Source organism: Drosophila nasuta, chromosome 3, assembly GCF_023558535.2.
Source record: "Drosophila nasuta strain 15112-1781.00 chromosome 3, ASM2355853v1, whole genome shotgun sequence".
Lineage (NCBI taxonomy): Eukaryota > Metazoa > Arthropoda > Insecta > Diptera > Drosophilidae > Drosophila > Drosophila nasuta.
In genome coordinates, this window is record NC_083457.1 from 47,998,975 (window position 1) to 48,017,601 (window position 18,627).

The 18,627-nt window shown below is 40.5% G+C and overlaps 2 protein-coding genes across 2 annotated transcripts in view; one reads left to right on the forward strand and one right to left on the reverse strand.

Annotated features, from left to right (window-relative positions):
- LOC132793977 (elongation factor-like GTPase 1) overlaps positions 1–18,627 on the reverse strand; it is a 90,650-nt gene that overhangs the window by 17,026 nt on the left and 54,997 nt on the right. The window lies entirely within an intron of this gene.
- Positions 130–13,922, forward strand: LOC132793980 (protein giant-lens). Its single transcript, XM_060804174.1, has 4 exons — positions 130–1,168; positions 11,897–12,483; positions 12,560–12,731; positions 12,801–13,922. The coding sequence occupies exons 1-4, from the start codon at positions 719–721 to the stop codon at positions 13,011–13,013; spliced, it is 1,422 nt and encodes a 473-aa protein (XP_060660157.1). The 5' UTR covers positions 130–718; the 3' UTR covers positions 13,014–13,922.

The window sequence follows — 18,627 nt, forward strand, 5'->3', positions numbered from 1 at the left end:
ACACACAGAAGAGAGCGAGAGACAAAAACGTCAACGCTGGCAGCGACTGCGACTGCGACGATGACAGCGCTGAGAAGTTGCCGTCGTTCGTTTTTCTGTTTGATCAGTTCGAAAAGTGAGGTTGCCCTGAGCAGACGACGCCGACGACGACGAATAAAGACGAAGAAAGACCGAAACCGAGACCGAGACGCATGCCACACAACTCAAAACTAAACGATTTTTAAGAGTCGCGTGTTTCGAATCAGAAAAAGAAAATCAAATCACTTATTACAATTTATTGTACAACTGCAAGTCAAGTGAAGCGTTGCCCCGTTGAGAGTGCAATCGATAATCAATAATCGCTGCTGCGATCGTTAATCGGTAATCGCGCGATCGTGTGCTTAAACCTGCTTTGCGAGTATATAACGTAATCGTGCAACGCGAGTTTCCAGTTGTTTTTGTAGTTGTTGTTGCCGTTGTAGCATAGCATGTGGGCCAGGGGCCAAAGCTGAAAGCGGGCAATTGCTGCCAGCAGCCAGTCAGCGCTGACCAATGCTAATTTAGCAACCCCTCAGAAAAGAGAAAAAAAGATAAAAAGAAAAACAATCAACAACGATTTCGATTTGCCAGCAACAACAACAACAACTGAGCTTACAAAACCCACAAAAAGTGTCAATTACAACAGCCGCAGCAACACACCCAAAGACACACACACACACACACACACACATACACAAACATGGCCAGCATACGCTTGAGATCGCTGCCGTTGTTGTTGCTGCTGCTATCGAGCAGCGTGCAAAGCACGCGTCTGCCGCTTGAAGTCTACGAGCTGACGCCGACGTCCAGCGGCAGCGATGACAGCGCCAAACACAAGACGCTGGAGTACACCATCTACGATGCCAAAGAGACGTTGCCAACAGGTGCGCCAAAAACAGCAGCAGCCACAGCTACAACAGCAACCACAACGACGACGACGACGACGAGCAGCGAAAAGCCGCTAACTGTTGCTGTTGTCAGCATCTCCAGCGAGCAGAAGGAGCAACAGGAGTCGGAGCCAGCGAAACGGCGAGCGCGCCAAATGTTGCAGCAGCAACATCGCCTAAGCGGCAGCAGCAACATCAACAACAACAACAACAACAACAGGCATGCGCATTCAAAGGAGCTGCGCATACTCTATCAAGTGGGGGTAAGTCAAAAGAGAAACAAAAAACGAAACAGCTAATAAATAAGTCGCAGCTAATTACAGCGGCAACTGTTGCTGGCAGTCAGAGCAGCCGCAGCAGAGGCTGCATTGATCTATGCAAACAACTTGTCGGCAATTGCATAATGCGGCGACACCTGCTCAACAACTTTGCTTGCTTTTATTGTTGTTGTTGTTGCCATATTGTAACTGGCTGCAATGCCCACGCCAGCAACAGCAACATGAAGAAAAGCATCAGGTTTTGCACTCAAGTTTGGGGCTGGGCCCACGATTTTCAACTTAACTTGGATCGACAGAGATCTCGGCGAGTATGAAGTATGGGCATTGTCTATATTTAGCCGCCGCCCTATACAACAAACAGATTGACGTTCTTAACAGCCATTACACTTGACACCCACAAAACGGGGCAGTTGTTTCATTTTTTATGGCACATTTAATTGCAACTGCAGCGGCAGCAACCACACAACAACAACAGCAATCGCTTTATATGAAAAATGAAAGTTGTTTGTTGTCTCGCAGCGTTTTCCATGTCATTTGACAAACATTATTGTTGCTGTTGTGGTTGGTGTTGCTGTTGCTTCGTTGTCGTCGCATTTGATCAATTAAAGTCAACGATACCTTATAGACCAATTAGCGCTTCGGGTCAGGAGTTCAATGTTTTTTATATGAGGCACGATCTGTATGTTGATGTTGTATGCCGCATGACTAAGCCAAGTTCCCCACAAAAACCATGCGAGTTACTACACGATACGATCTTTCCAGCGAAGCCAACTCAATGAACATTCAATCAAATTTTCCCCTAAGCAATATAGAGTTTTCAGTTAGCGATCTGTTATGTCCAGTGTTCACTGTAGCGAACACTCCCTAGCTGCTGTTGCTATTGATATTGTTTTTGTTGTTAGTTGGCCAAGGCGTGAAATATCAACAACAATCAAAACGAAAATATTGACAATCTAAACAACAACTAAAAGGAAACAATGCGCCAAAGCTGTGATTAAAGGTTGACTAAGTTTATACCCTGGAAATGTTAATAGAAGAAAAAGCTTATGAATTTATCATAAAGAAAATACCAAGAATTGAATAAAAATAATAAGAGAAAAAATAAAATGAAATGAAAATAAAAGACATGACAAAAATAAGCTAAGAAAATAATAAATAATAAACACTAAATACTAGAAAGTAAAAAGTAGATACTAAATACCAACCATTTAATATTAAATACTTAAAACTAAATACTTAGCACTAAAATACTAAAAGTCAAATACTAAAATTATACAAGTTGAATATTAAATACCATGCAGTAAATACTTAATACTTAATATCAAATTCTAAAATACTCAATACTAAACCTTAAATACTAAAATGCTAAATAATAAATACTAAATAGTAACCTCTAAATATAAAAATACTAACTACTGAACATTAAATACTAAAATACACTTAATACTAAAATACTAAATGTTGAATAATCAATAATCAATACTACATTTTAAATACTAAATAGTAAATACTAAAATACAAAATATTAAATACTAAACATTAAACTAAACTGACTAAAGAATAAATACTAAATAACTATTATATTTTTGCTACAACTATTGCTGTCATTATTTCTAACCGTAGAGGATCGCATCTGTTCATCAGCTATTCATAAAAACACAAATCCATAATCCTTAATGAAACTATTAAATCACAATAACAATGTTAACTGAGTCATTTCTATATTCATCACGATCAGTTCACAACTATATTAAATCCTCTTACAACTTTTTAATATTCACTCCCATTGTCTGCCCATAAAATCAATTATAATAGATCGTTTAAGTCCCCATTCAATGTCAACTCCAGCCATCCTTTTTCCATACTCATTCACACACATTAGACCACACATAATCCCGCTAATATGCCCAGCATTTTGAAATTGTCAGCGTTGAACAGATCGCCGACTCAGTTCGTTTTTGTTTCGTGGTGAGAGGAAGAGTTGAGGGGGGTGGAGCCATCAGTATGGCCCATAAATTTCCAATCCGTATGTCTGCAATAAATTGTGAAGGCATAAAAAACAACAACAAACCGGGCGGCGCATAGAGAACAACACCTAAAATAGACAAAAACAAAGAAAAAGCCAAAAATTCCTTTCGGGGATTTCGGAAGAGCTCGCATAAAATCGCTCAAAAGAAAGAGAGAGAGAGAGAGAGAGCGAGCGAGAGAGAGGGAGTGTGAGCGAATAGATAAACTTTTTTTCTTTATTTTTCTTGAAGAAGAAAACAAAAAGTTCCCATGCTTAAAAGCGCTAAACATTCAGTTCCGGTATTTAAAAATGTTTTCAACAATAACAACAACAACCGAGCAGAGGGCGAGAGAGAGGAAGGGAGGGAGAGAAAGAGATAGGGGGGAGCACAGGCAAAGCTGAATGAAAGAAAATTCATGAATGAAATACGACGATGACGACGAAGCTGGCAGCAAATGGCGTTGCCAGCAAGCACGATGAATGAGCAAGAACTGTGTGGAGGAGAGGAGAAAGAGGAGGGCGATGTGATGGGTGGAGAGGAGAGAAGTGGAGAGTGGAAACCGAATGAATGAAAACGTAAACGGCTGATGAGCTGCGACGCCAGCAGCGACAGCAACAGCGACTGAGGCAGCGACGTCAACGTTTCGCTTCGTTGGGCAAGTCAATCTATGAATGAATGGCAAAGCGACAGAGCGTCCAAATGTTGTTTGAATGGGTAACAACAACACGAATAACACATCAACAACTACAACAACAGCAACAGCAACGGCAACAACAGTGATTTGTTAGCCATATACAAGCAGATCAGCTACGCATATTTGGCTTAAACAACTCGCGAGACTCGCAACGATGCGCGTGGCATGGCTAAAAGCAGTCACAGTCAAAGCTGATGTTGCTGTTGCTGTGGGCTATGAACGGTTGCTCTTGTGGCATGTGGCAGACATTGAATGACACGAGAGCCCAAGCATTGAAAAACCGAAAACCAAAAACCGAAAAACGAGATATCAAAGAGGCTGCTAGAAATTCCAATCGCCTGAGAAATGCATAAACAAATCAAGCATAAACATGTCTCTACAATCTGTCTGTCCGTCTGTCTGTCTGTCTGTCCGTCTGTCCACTCGTCGCCGTGTTGTTTGTGCCCCGTTTTGTGGCCTGGCCCCAGACACGTGGGTGCTTTTATTGTTGGCTGGCTGGCTGGAACGCAGCCAGGTGTGAAAACGGCATTTTTATTTATTTTTCAGCTAGTTTTTTCTTCTTTTCTTGTCTAAGGCGAGCGCCAGTCCAAGTTCCAATCTCGCACAATGTTGCGTATGCGCAATATGAGCGCAGTGTTTGTCTGTAGTAAATATAAAAGTTGTTTATCAATCGCTTTACCACACCCTCCCAACACACAGCAAAACAATGCACACAATTGTCTAGTAAAGTCAAGTTTTTCGGCACATATTTTCGCCAGCACTCACCCCCCCACGTCACTCACCCCTTTGTGGCTAGCTGCTTCACTAGTCATCTTTATGCTAATGCCAGCCGCAGGCATTCATCATAAAAGTCGCGTCATAAAATTTACGAGCTTTATCATAACTGCTTTTCAACTGGGTGTGTTTGTGTGAGTGTGTGTATGTGTGTGTGTGTGTGTAGCTGTAACTCAGCAAGGTCATCATCGAGTTCGAGACTTTAGATACTCTCTCTCTCTTTCACACAGTGTGCATAGATCTTCCACTATCAGCGATCAGTTGCTGAGCCACTTCAAAAAAAAAAAAAACTTCTTCGCATTCGTATTCGCATTTTATTCATATTTATTTTTTCTCTTTCTCTCTCTCTCTCTCTCTTTCTTTCCTTTCACGCCAGAAGAATTTATGATATTTTATGCTAAATTTAGAAATTATTCAATGCGATTCAAGGCGAAAACAAGAAAAACAAATGCCCCGAAGAGAGTTGACAACAACAACAACAGCAACAGCAGGAACAGAAGCTTCAGCATACACTGAAAGAAATCATTAAAGAATACATTTAAGTTGATATCAAGACAAACTTGCTGGGCGTTTCTCTCAGTGTTTTGCGCATGAACAAACAAAACATATTTCTTTTAATAATGTCTAACGCATTAGCATAAAACGAAAAACAACAACAACCACGGCAACAGCAACAGCAACAATTATTCACCTAAAAAAAATTCCAGTTCACAATTTCAGAGAGCTTCCATTGAGAAAAAACAAACAGCAACAACTACAACAACAACAACAACAACAACAACAACAACAACAACAACAACAACAACAACAACTGGCTGAAAGCTACAACAACCTGAGCCAACGGATGCTCGATACCAAAAAACTAGTTTGCCCACTTTTTTCTTTGCCGATGTTGCTGTTGTTGCACCTATTGCTGATGCTGCTGTTGTTGTTGTCGTGTTTCTCGAGGCAATCGACTCAAGTTTGGAGCTGGCGCGCGCGCCAAGTCAACTTTTTTTTTTGTGTTCGTTCCTCTTTTTTATAGTAGTATTAGACTTGTAACAATTTTGTGTGTGATAAACAACAACAGCAACAATTTTGTCTAGTTTCGTTGTGGTTGCTGCTGCTGTGGCTGCTTTGGCTGCTGTTGTTGCCACTTGCCACAAAACGCAAACGCATTCGGGAAAAATCGAACGGAAATATTTCGCTGGCCGGGCGAGTTTCCGTTTCAGCCAAGACCTTGTTACAGTTATTGACGGACACGCTCCAATTTGGGTTGTTGCTTCTACTATTGCTGTTGCTGTTGTGTAGTTGCTGCTGCTATCTGTAAGTGTGCTAATTACGTGCCAAAGGCGCATTGTTTACAACGCCAGCAAAAATAAATAACTATAAATACGCAGTGTATTGCTGCTGCTGTTGTTGTCGATTCATTCATTCATAAAAACCGCGCAGCAACAACAACAACGAGTGCGCATGTGTTCATTAAAGCAAACAACAAGCGATCATCGACAAATGGAGCGAACAACAGCAACAGCAACAACAAGCAACTGCAACTTGAGCATAATTAACAGACAGCCAAAAAAAGGCCACAAAACAACAACAAGCTGCTACGCGCAATTGTTTTGCCGTTGTCATTCATTAAAAATTGCGAAAAACAACAGCAGCAACACCCAGCCAGCAACAACAACGATCGTCGCGTCGCGGCAGCAACTTTTCATTCATAAAAATGCTGAGCAACAACAATAGCAGCAGCAAGATTGATTTATTTAGCTGAGCGTAAAAGGAGGCAGCAGTTGAGAGCAACTGTTGCTGCTGCTGCTGCTGCCAAGCAACATGTTTACAGTGCAGCAGCAGCAGCAACATTTTGCGGTTTGGCCAAAGCAACAATTACACAAGGCAGCAACTATGCCAGCTTATTGTTGTTGTTGCTGTTGTTGCTGTCTCCCCTTTTTGAATGAATGAATGAATTGCTTTTTTTCCGTTTTGCGGCCACAGCAACCGAAGCAGCAGCAGCAGCAGCAACATGCTGACTGAGGATGTGGATGTGCAACTAAATGTGAATGTGAATGTGAATGTGGATGTGGTTAGTGGATGTCCGTGTGCGTAGACGACGTTCATTAATTGTGACGATCAACAAGCTACGCAAAATCCAGTGTTGCTGTTGCTGTTGCTGCTGCTGCCAGGCAACAATGGACAACAACAACATGCTGAAGATTGTTGCTGGCTTCTTGCCTGTTGCCTGCTGCCTGCAATTGGCTGCAAGACAGGCAAACCAAACCAGTTCCAGCCTAACCAATTCAAATCCCCCCTCTCTCATACTGATCACTCCCCTCCCCTTTGACAACAACAATTGACCGTTTTTTTTGTTGTTGCCTGTGGTTTGCTTCCTTTTGGCATTTTTGCACTTTTATGAATGAAATTTTTATGCTGCTGCTGCTGCTGCTGTTGTTGGTTCTTCCTCTGCTGTTGTTGTTGCTGTTGAGGTTGGCATGTTTCCGTTAAGGCGCGCCAAAGTGGCACGGCCAGTTGCCCCACTTCCCGCTCTCCCCCTCTACCATCTACCATCTCTCCTCTCTTCACTCTGCTGCTTCATTTACAGCTTAAGCTGCAAAGTCAAAAGTTGGACTATGCAAAATATGTGTGTCTCGGGTGAGAACAAGCACTGAATCAGCTTCTACTTCCGGCACACTCTCTATGGCGTCCCAGTCTTAATGTTTTCATTGGAATTTCTACAAAACAAAAAAAGATGAAGAAAAAACGCTTGCAGAAGAAGAACAATTTGGAGAGCAGCTTGGCTCGAGGCGGATGAAGATTAAGTGGAAGTTGTTGTTGCTGGCGCTGGCCTAAACAACTTCCGTGTGACTTCCGCAGAGAAGCTGCTCTCTTTCCCCCTCTCTCTTTCCCTCTCTCTCTCTCTCTCTCTCTCTCGATGACTTCCGCTTGAAAAACAATTTTCAATTTTAATTGAATTTTCGTGTAAACAGCGTGAGGTGACCAAAGAGCACTTCCGCCTTCCTAAAACGCTGCCCCAGAGACTCAGTCTCGAATCTGGCCACATGTTTCCACGACGCCAGATTGCATAATTCTCCGTCATGGGGCAAGAACAACAACAGCAACAACAGTTGCTGCAGTTGCAGCAAAAGGAAATGTATAGAAAAATCATTAACGCACAGACAAAAGATAACAGCAGAAGAAGAAGGAAGATTTGTTGCAACTACCTGCTGCTGCTGCTGCTGCTGCTGCTAGACACTTGTGCCAGGCGGCTGCCTAACGGTCCCAGCAGCAGCAACATCGGCGGCAGCGGCGCATGTGCAGCATCCTCCCTTTCGGCTGTGTGCAACGTCTGTCGATCGTGTGCGTCTTTGTGCGTCAACGCCCTCATGGGAACCAAACACCAGCGAACCATCGACCCTGGCATTCTTAAGCAAGGCATCTTCCGGCATTCACAAATTTATGTCACTGATTGGCAACACACACACACACATACATCCATGTGTGTGTGTGTGTGTGCGTTCTTTTGTGGCGCGTCCTTTTGTTGCCGAGTTTTGCGCACGTCATGTCAAGCGTTTTGGGTTATTGATAGCGGCAGGTGCAGTCAGCCAGTTTTAGTTCGAATCAATCCCTCTTCCACCATTCTCCCCCCTCTTCCCTGCTTGGACCTTTTGGCTCGAATTACGTTCGCTTTTGCTGGCGACAATCAAAGGCTTCCCCCATTGGGCTAATGAGTGGACTGAGCCCAAGTGTTTGTTGCATTGGCATGCCAGCAATGTGACCGTACTCCTCTCTCTCCTTTCCCCTTCCCTAATTGTGCGCGTCATTGTCGCATCTTGAGGCAAGACGCTTCCGGTGCTTGCAACATTCCAAGCATGCCCCCAGCCACATGAGGCATGACGAGGCGGCAGCAGTTATTGCTACAGCTACAGCTTTTTGTGTTCTGTGTTGTGGGGTTCTTGGGGGTTAATTCGATTCAATTAAATGAGCGTGCGTAAAACCCTTTGACAGCTCTTAAAGTCGCCTCTCTACTTCACTCTTCGCCTCCTCTTGTTCACTCATTGCAATCCAATTCAATCACCCAACGCTGTTTGTAAAGTCATTCAAAAGTTGCACACTGCTTGCCGCATCACGTTGCAAGCACTACGCGTATTGTCTCAGCTTCCGCTGCTTCCTCATGCTCCACCTCATGCTCTTCGCTCCCCTTTTGGCACCTCTGCACTTTGACACACGAGGCTAATTGTTGGTGGCGTCGTGACGTGGCGCGCGTGCTGCACAGCAAATTATAAAGTGTCGTCGTGGCAAGCTGGGTTAGAGGGAGCTCCCATCTCTCCCCTCATCTCCCTACTTCTCTTGTCCACTGAGAGTTTGACGCGTTAAACCGGAAATCCGGTGTGAGTTTTGTGTCTCTCTCTCGGTCGCTATCTCTGTCGCTATTTTGTTTGCTTTCAGCAGCAACTTTTACTGTCTTGGCATAAACTTTCTTGCGGGAACTGACGTAGCTTCCTTTTCCCTCTAGCTCTGTTCTGTTATGTGTTGTTTGTCTGTGGCAGATTTCTTTGGCAGCCACCTTGCAACACACATTTGCCTATCAATATGTAAAATGCGCTTCCTCCCCACTGCTTCTCTCTCAAGTGGCACAGCATGAGTCCAGTAAAAACAAAGCGGATTTTTTTTGCGGGGGGAGCTACTCGTATTTCAAAGCATTTCCCACGCTGCTTACAGCAGGAACGATGGAACGCAGAACTCTGAAGGAGGCAGCTCCTTACATAAGCATATCCTGCCAGCCAGCCAGCACGACAAAGGTTTCCCTCACAAGTGCGTCAACGCGCGATCCCCGCACCGAATCCATAGGAATCCTAATAATCTGAGTAGAGTGCGGGGGGGGGAGGAGCGTAATATGGAAAAATGTTTGAAATCTGTCAACAAAGGGTTAAGGTTCGCAGCGAGAACAACAGGAACTCGCGTAGTTCGTAGTATGCAGCTGGAGCGGGGGCAGGTGCAGCTGCCAAGGGCCAAAAACACAAAAACAAGGACAAAAAGTAGGTCAAAAACGCGTGGGAATCGCGCGATGCGGAAGTAAAAATGCGGAGCGGAAGTAAATAAAACTAATAAAGAGCGGCAAATGAAGAAGCCTGCTGAAAAACAACAAGGAAGTCGACGGACTGCTTCCGCAACCGAAAGAGAGAGTAGTCAGAAGTGAGAGAGAGAGATAATGAGAGAGTGAGAGAGAGAGCGACACTGACAGTTAGTGGCAAAGGTAAAAGGTCAGGCATGCAACCTGTTTGGCTTTGGCTTTGCTTTACTTCCTGTTTCAGTGCTAATCCCTTTTGAAGACACACAGTTGGAGTGTGAGTGTTAATGTGTGCGTGTGTGTGTGTGTGCTGCACTTATTTATTTACATCCGTCGGCTCGTCTGCACTAAATCACTTCCGGACTTCCGGTTCGTCACGGACTCGCTAAGTAGATAGCTGCAAAGCAGAGTTACGAATCGGAGTTCGGCTCAGGGATCACGGAACAAGGGAACCGGGGCTAAAGGACTTTTCGGGTCAGGTAGTGCGGGGTGCGAGGCAGGTGCAACTCTTGAAACGAAACGGGCCTATTGATTTCATTATAAAAATAATTTGAATACAAATCAGAAAGAAATAGAAGAAGAAAAACACACACACACAAAATCAAATTGAAATCGAAACCCAACAAAAGGCCAGCAACAACAACAACAACAACAGCAACAAAAAAAGGATCCCAACAAAAACGTAGGCGACAACTCAGAGTAGAAAGAGAGGGGCACATAAAGGGAGAAAAAGAGAGAGAGGGAGAAGCTTGGAGTGAATGTCAAAAGGTACGAGTTGAAAACAGTTCCACTTAAAAAATTGATTGCTTTCGATAATTTCATTGGAAACCTGTGGAAGATGTTGCTCATATGCGAGTTGCTGTTGTCGCTGTTGTTGTTGTTGTTGCTGTTGTCACTAGAGTGCCATACAATAAAATCAAATGAGAAAGGACAATGACAAGCGTTGAAGCAGCAGACGACACATAATAAAAATGCAGCAAATCGAATACGAAACGAAACGAAAACAGAACCAAAGTCCGCAGTTGCTAGTTGGATTTTATGTTTATGGCCCCCAACGACAACAACAGACCGAAAGCTGCACTACAATATGCTAGACTCTGGTATACCGGGTAGATAAATTTACATAATTTCATATGTATCAATCATTGAAATAAAACAATCAAACTAATCTATGTTAAAGTTCTGCTAATACAAATCTAAATTCAATTTGTAGAATGCATTTTTGAGAAGTTTCAGAAATTGTAATTTAATTTTAAATCATATTGGGTTTGACTAGATCAAGAAAAGAGCATTTGAATCAAATATAATAGCTTAAATTCCAATAGTCACTTAAATCTAGTTAGAAGATGAGAATAAAATAATTAGTGCAGAGTTTCAGTTTATTATTTATCAATTTTGTATAAGAGACATACATATATGTTAAAACAAATTTGATAAAACAGAGGAAGCATCAGAGAAAAACTCGAATTCTAAATTATATTTCAAATCTGTACAATAAGATGAAATATAATAAACAAGTTTCTTAGCTCTAACTTTAAGAGAGGTTAATTCAGATGGACAGACAGAAAGACAGATACAAACATGATGTCAGAAAAGTCTAGACAGACAGCCGAAAAGACAGATATAAAAACGATATCAGACAAGTCTATGGACTTAAGAATTCTTACACCCTTTCACTGTTTCACTACCGGGTATAACAACAGGGAGAACAACATGAAACAGCCAAACGGACAACAAAGACAGCTAGTAACATAAGCTTTTATGGTGTGGCAGTGTGCAAAAAGGACCGAAGGATTAAGTAAACAAGCTGCGACTCGCATGTGACAACTTTCGAGGCCTTGGGAATTCAATTAATGAAAAGTATCTGTCCGGACCCCAAACAAACACGCTCTAACAAACACTTAAACATCAGCCACATAACATACTCCTATATGGCAGGCAATGTTAATCAAGTTAAACTTGGCTAAACAACGGGAATCCCCTGAATGCTAATGCAGCCGAAATATGTGTATGTGTGTGTGTGTGTGGGGGGAAATCGTTTGAATACTATGAATATTGTCGTGAATGGCCACTTGAAAAGTTGGAGCAGATCCAATGAATGAAATTATTTCAATGACTTGTCCACTTGCCTATGCAAATGTCTTCCTCAAAATGCCATTAACACAAACTGTTTTCCTTTCACTTGCTTGCAGGACTCGGAAGAGGATTTGCCTGTGTGTGCACCGAATGCGGTCTGCTCTAAGATCGATCTCTATGAGACGCCTTGGATTGAGCGACAATGTCGCTGTCCGGAATCGAATCGCATGCCCAACAATGTCATTCTCCATCATCACGAGCATCCACATGCCGGACACGAACAGAAGTATCGCAACTACTACGAGAAGGAGAAAATGTTGCAGCACAAGCGATTGCTACTCGGCGAGTTTCAGGACAAGAAATTCGAGAGTTTGCACCTGAAGAAACTGATGCAGAAATTGGGCGCAGTCTACGAAGATGATTTGCAGCTGCAGTCAGGTGATTATCTAGAACGTTCCCCTGACTACAACGAGGCATTACCGCAATCCGGCTACGAGGAGTTGACGGACAACGAGTTGCCACACTTGCCACAACCGCGAGGCTCGACGCACATGCGACATTCGGGACATCGCGGCCTCAAGGAGGCGACCAGCTACATTGGCGGCTGTCCGAGCAGTCTGGGAGTGGAGGATGGACACACGATTGCGGACAAGACGCGACACTATAAGCTCTGTCAACCTGTGCACAAGTTGCCCGTGTGCAAGTAAGTTCGATTGTGAAGCTCGTCAGCAAGTGAATCCTTTACTAATTGCCTGTTTTTTTTCCCGTTCGTTCCTTAGGCACTTTCGTGATTACACCTGGACGTTGACTACGGCAGCGGAGTTGAATGTCACCGAACAGATTGTGCACTGTCGCTGTCCCAAGAACTCGGTCACCTATCTGACGAAGCGCGAACCCGTTGCCAACGATAGCACAGCCTATCGCTATCTCTTTGCCTGCTCGCCGTTGACTGTAAGTTTTCTCTATTTTCTCTTCTGTAAACCCCCGAAACTAATCCTTGTGTGTTTCCTCTGTGCTTAGCGTCTACGCTGCCAGCGCAAGCAGCCCTGCAAGCTGTTCACGGTGCGTAAGCGTCAGGAGTTCCTCGACGAGGTCAACATCAACTCGCTGTGCCAATGCCCCAAAGGACATCGTTGTCCCAGCCATCACACGCAGTCGGGCGTCATAACGGGCGAGAGTTTCCTCGAGGACAACATACAGACCTATTCTGGCTATTGCATGGCCAACGATTGAATTGAGTTTGCCGACTACTATCTACTATATACAAAATATATATACACACAACATATATATATATAGATATGGGCTATACATAGGTTTATCTAGGACTATATATGCTTTTATAAGTCGACTGAGCCAATTGAGTCTCGCCAAGTTAACAATTAAACTGAAACTAAAACTACAACTACAACTATAACTGGGATGCGTGTGTGTGTGCGTGTGTGTGTGAATGTGTGTGTTGTATACATGTGTGTGTGTGTGGTGTGTGTAAAGTTGAGCAGAAGTTTTTTTGTTTTTAGTTGCTACCAAAATTTGGTCATACATCGTAATATATATATATCGGATATGTAATATGTAATAACAAATAATCGATAATCTAAAATATGCATAAATATAACTATTTAATTAGTTCTAAGACGCAGTTTGTTATACAAATCATTTGTAATGAATATTTATAAAGAGCGTTCTGAAAATCTGTAACATAGCCCCTCTTCTCCTTCTCCTCCTTTTTTTCACTCACTTATTAATTGTATATATTATACGCAGTTTCTTTGACAGCAATTCCCCGGCTGCAAATCCAACTCCCATGCGTGCCAAATTAATATGCAGCTTCTTTTTATCTTACTCGCCCTCTTTTAGTTTTGATTAATGCATTAATTAAACAGATTTAGTAACAAGTTGTACAGTTAGAAACTGTTTCGCAAGGCAGCAGCAGCAGCAGCAATTTTTAAGAACGAAGCATAACAAAAATGAGTATATAAATATATAACTTGCTTTAATACTTTTATGAAAATATACCCATATGTAAAGTTAATATTAATCATAAACATATTCAACGAACGAATTAAATCGCATATGCAAAAATTTGTAATTTCAATTGTACAATTCTCTTATTTATCCCCCATAATTTAATCTATTTAAGTATTATTCAAGAAATTTCCAGCAGTGTTTTTTCTATTATTTTATAAATCAAAAAATCAGTTTTTGTATAAAAGCCTAAACGAGCAAAAATAAATTTTAAACTAAATATGAGATATTAAATGAAATACACTACAGAGAAATGCGTTTTTATTTATTCATTGAAATTTTTAAATAATTCATTCCTTGCAGCACTCGTAGCTCACAAAAGTATGCTATATTTTTGTGTGACGTCTTGTGTATTCTAGTCTTCGAAAATAAATAATTTTATTCTTATAATAAAATTCAAACTCAATTTGTATAGATTCTACATTTAATAAATAATAAATAGGAAATAAGCTTTGAAGTATGTATACAATAAAATATGTATGTATGCATGCATAGAAATACAACTGCCCAACAGCTTCACTTAAGCTGACAGCCAAAAAGTATGCAACAAAAAACTTGCGCCTGAAGTAGCAGCAACATTTGCTGTTAGCAAAAATCGGTTTGAAACTTTGCTAAATTTTCAATTTTAAAGCAACTGCAACTGGAGATTGAATGGAATTAAAGAAACTGACTGCAATTGGCGTTGCTTGCAAAATAGAATGAAGAAATTGAAATTGAGCAATCAACAAAAAAAAAAATTGAAAAGAAAAATACGAATGAAAAAGCAAACACACTTCTGACTGCAATTCATGCTTGGGCTTTATTGTCTGTATGCTGGGTATTCAAGCAAAAAGCTCGACTATTTCCTGGCAATTAAAAACTAAAAAGCAAATGCAAAGAAAAAAACAACGAGCTGTGGATTAAGCAGCTGAAAAATGCAAATTATTATTGAGTAGCGAACGCAGAGGGGGCCAGGTAAATGGCAAGCAGCCGGCAGGCAGCCGGCAGCAGGTAACAGCAAATAGATGGCTAGAAAGGCAGTCAGCGGCGATATAATTAAATAAATGGCACAGCAAATAGACAATAACTGGAGAGTTGCTCTGGTTTGGAGCATCAGGCGGGGAGGCCGGGTGGGCGTAACCATGCCACAAATTCAATTAACGTGCGTCGACGGGCAAAAAACAAGAAGAAAAAAACTGAACTGAAAAAATGAAAACATAAAAAGAGGGACACAAAAAAAATTATCAAGAAACAAGCATATAAAAAAGTTTCAAGTGTAAAAAACGAGGTGTAAAAACACAGCGTGGCGAAAAAAAAAGTAAATCGTAAAAGCCAAACACCAAGCAGCAACAACAACAACAACAACAACAACAACAAGCGCTAACATGGCCCATAGTCGAAAGAGGAGCAGTTTTGGTTTTTACGACTTCAACCGGAAGCTAAACGCGTTAAAAACTCGACTCTACCAACAACAACCACAACAACAATATCAGTAAACAACACCAACAACAAAATTGACAGCGACAACAGCAAACAATCTACACCCAAAAGAACTGTTAACCGAGTCTTTAGAGATTGGTTAGATTGAAAGAGGCTTTGTCCATGCCTTTCGAGTTTGTCTCTGCAATTATATGTTAGTTGGCACTCGCACATAGGATTTTAAAAATGCATAAACTGAAATTATTAATAATAATAAAATCATATACATTTAATGACCCCTTAAAGTGCGTCTAATTGGTGAGAAGAAATGCCATAAAAGATTGTCTTTAGCCGAGTCAAAAAATACAGCCAAGTGGCTTCTCCCCTCCTCTCTCTCTCTCTCTATCACAACTCCTCATCTTAACGTTCTCAAGCAGACAGAATGGGCACAAAAGCAACAGCAGCAGCAAGACATAAGACATAAGACATTTATAGCATTACGATGGGCTGAATGTAGGGGGGACGTTGATGGCAGCTAAAGAAGAGTGAGAGGGAGAGCGAGACAATCTCTGTCGACGCTGTGGCACTTGGCTTTGGCTTTGGCTCTTCACCTTCTTGCACCGCACATGAGGCGTTAATTAGAGTTTAAGCCGCCGCAACGGGTAACCGTTTTTTATTAGTTGGAAATGAAATTTCGCGCATTCAGAGACCAAATTGCAGCACACTAACAAGGAAAATGCTCGCAACACAAAAATAATTCATTGTTGGCCCACCTAAATTGGGTTAAGTCACAACAACTCCGCTCTGACAATATCTGGCACGAGAAGAAGTCTCAGCACAATTCTAGTCACCTCTCAGCTTTTCGTAAAGGGGTTTTTAAAGTACTTAATGATACAGATCACTTGTTGTACATATGAATAGTAAAAGTTGTCTATAAGAGTTCAAAGCAATCACTGAAAGTTTTAAGGATTAAACTAAAGGAATAAACTTATTAAGAAGCAGAGAAAAAATGTCAATAAATCTATAAAACTTTTATAAAATATCGTTGTTCATTTGGATACTAAAAGTAGTCTTAAAAAAAAAACTAAGCTTATTAATGTAGAAAGAACATCTTGAATAATTGCTAGAAACAGGATCTGAATTTAATAAACGTATTTGGAAGTTATGTCATTTACAATATTGTGGAAAAGGTTTAAAACTTTTCCAAGTTTCTGTTATTCATATGAATAGTAAAATAAGTTTATAAAAACAGAATAAGACAAAATTAATAAATAAGAAAAAATCTGCTGCTCCAAGACAAGTTCATAATATAAAAGAAGGTAATCATCTTGCAATATTGTAGTATTTTTCTGATAAAATATGATTTTTTTATTATATTAAATCTTGTATTTAATACTTCATTTAGTAGAAAAGGCAGTACTGACTGCTACTGTCTTCGACTCAACTGACAAAATATATAATACTATGATATTAAAATGAACATACATACATACATAAATACATACGCAAGCAACTAATAACTAAGAACAAATACATTGTTATTAAATTAAGACAGATGTCTTTTGTTATGAACTATAATTTGAAATGATAATTGTAATATTATGAAAACTATTAAGTGGCGATTCGAGGAAACTCAAATATCATTATTAGCGTTTAAAAGTAGATACCAATTTGAGAAAATTTAAAATATTAAAGTAATGAACTAGATATATTAAGAAGCAGAGAAAAAATGTTTAAAAATCTTTAAGACTGTAAATCTTTATTATACATATATTATTTAATTATATGACATTAAAGTAAACATATGTAGCTAATAACATATTATTCGTTAAAGAGTAAATACATTGTTATTAACATAAAACAAATGGCCTTTGGTATGTTAAATTAAAATGATGATTTTATTATTGTAAAAGTAGTGATTAGATGAATATGAAATATCATTATTAAATGTCGAATAAATATCATTAAAAAGCAGTGCAAATTTAATGACCTCATCAAGAGCAATAAGCGAAAGAGCAAAAAAGGAAGTTAACACAGTGCGATTTCGATTTGAAATCGATAATGCTTTGATAAATAAATTTCAATCACAGTCTTAAATATATGCAAAGATATTTATTTTGGGTAGTCTCGATATCCCTTGGACACCGCTTGACTTCCAGTTCAATTTCTCACCCGCTGTGCGTTAGCCAAGTTAAAGTTTTGCTGGGCAGTGGCCAAAAACTGCCAATAGGTGCCATTCATTATGGCTGTGGCGAAAGTTTTGAATTTCAGCTAAATCATTTTTGCCTTAGCAGCTTCTGTTGCACATTTTGTTGGACAGCCAAGATGATGGCTAATTATTTATCTCAGGGATTTGCTAAGCTGCGTTGCTGTTGTTGAAGTGTTGTCTGCGCGTTCACATAGTCATATATTTATGACTCGACTCCCTGACTCCGTTGACTCTCTTGACTTGACTTTGGCTCTGACTTCGACTACTGTGCTTCAAAACATATTGATTGATTAGCTGCTCCATGGCCGCTGGCTAAGATTTGCATGCTAGCAAACTCACAGAAGATTACACACATTTTCAGCTGCGTTTTCTATTTGAAATATTTTGATAGAGCGCTGACAATAGATCTAACTCTGGCAGCAGGGCGGCGACGGCAGTAGAAGCAACAGCAGCTGGGTCATTAGAAGCGAACAGCACACCGAAAAGAGAGCTTTCTTTCACATCATTAAAAGTCAACAAAAACACAACACGTTGAAACAACAACAGAAATTAGACAACAACATGACAAAAGGCCAGCTAATAGTATCCGCTGTATAGAATCGGACGACCCCATCATCTTTGGCCATCTTTTTTAGTTGTTTATATTTTTTGAATACCCGCTGCCCATAGGGTAGAAGGGTATGACAAGTGCCTCCAATGTGACTCCAGCACATATATGTGCAAATGTAACAGGTAGACGTCATCTTTGACCCCATGAAGTATATGTAGTCTTGATCAGCGTTTGTCCGTCTGGCAAAAACGGCTTCCGAGGTCTCCAGCTTGAATGGTATATTTTAAATGTAATAGTATATAGATATACCAAATAAAGTCTTCGGTATATTTTAGTACTTCTTCGAGCTTAAACTGCTTTTGTTGGCATTCTGGTATATTGGTATATTTTAAAATGTAATAGTATATCGATATACCAAATATAGTCTTTGGTATATTTTTTTACCTTTTTCTGGGTTTAAGCTACTAGGCTCGATAATCTGATATATTTTGATTGTAATGGTATATCGATATACTAAATATAGCATTCAGTATATTTCAGTATATTAAGTTGGTATATTTTAAGAACAATACCTTACTCAATCCTAAAAGTAATTAAGGAAGTCATTTTAATGGCACAAAAATGGATGCTCCTGAAGAGTCTTAAATGGTTGGATGATAATC

Bases quoted from the DNA above. Each gene is read 5' to 3' on its own strand.
- LOC132793980 (XM_060804174.1), top strand. From the start codon at position 719: ATGGCCAGCATACGCTTGAGATCGCTGCCGTTGTTGTTGCTGCTGCTA. The intron at 1,169-11,896 runs GTAAGTCAAAAG...ACTTGCTTGCAG, and splicing joins GCATACTCTATCAAGTGGGG to GACTCGGAAGAGGATTTGCC. The intron at 12,732-12,800 runs GTAAGTTTTCTC...CTCTGTGCTTAG, and splicing joins TTGCCTGCTCGCCGTTGACT to CGTCTACGCTGCCAGCGCAA.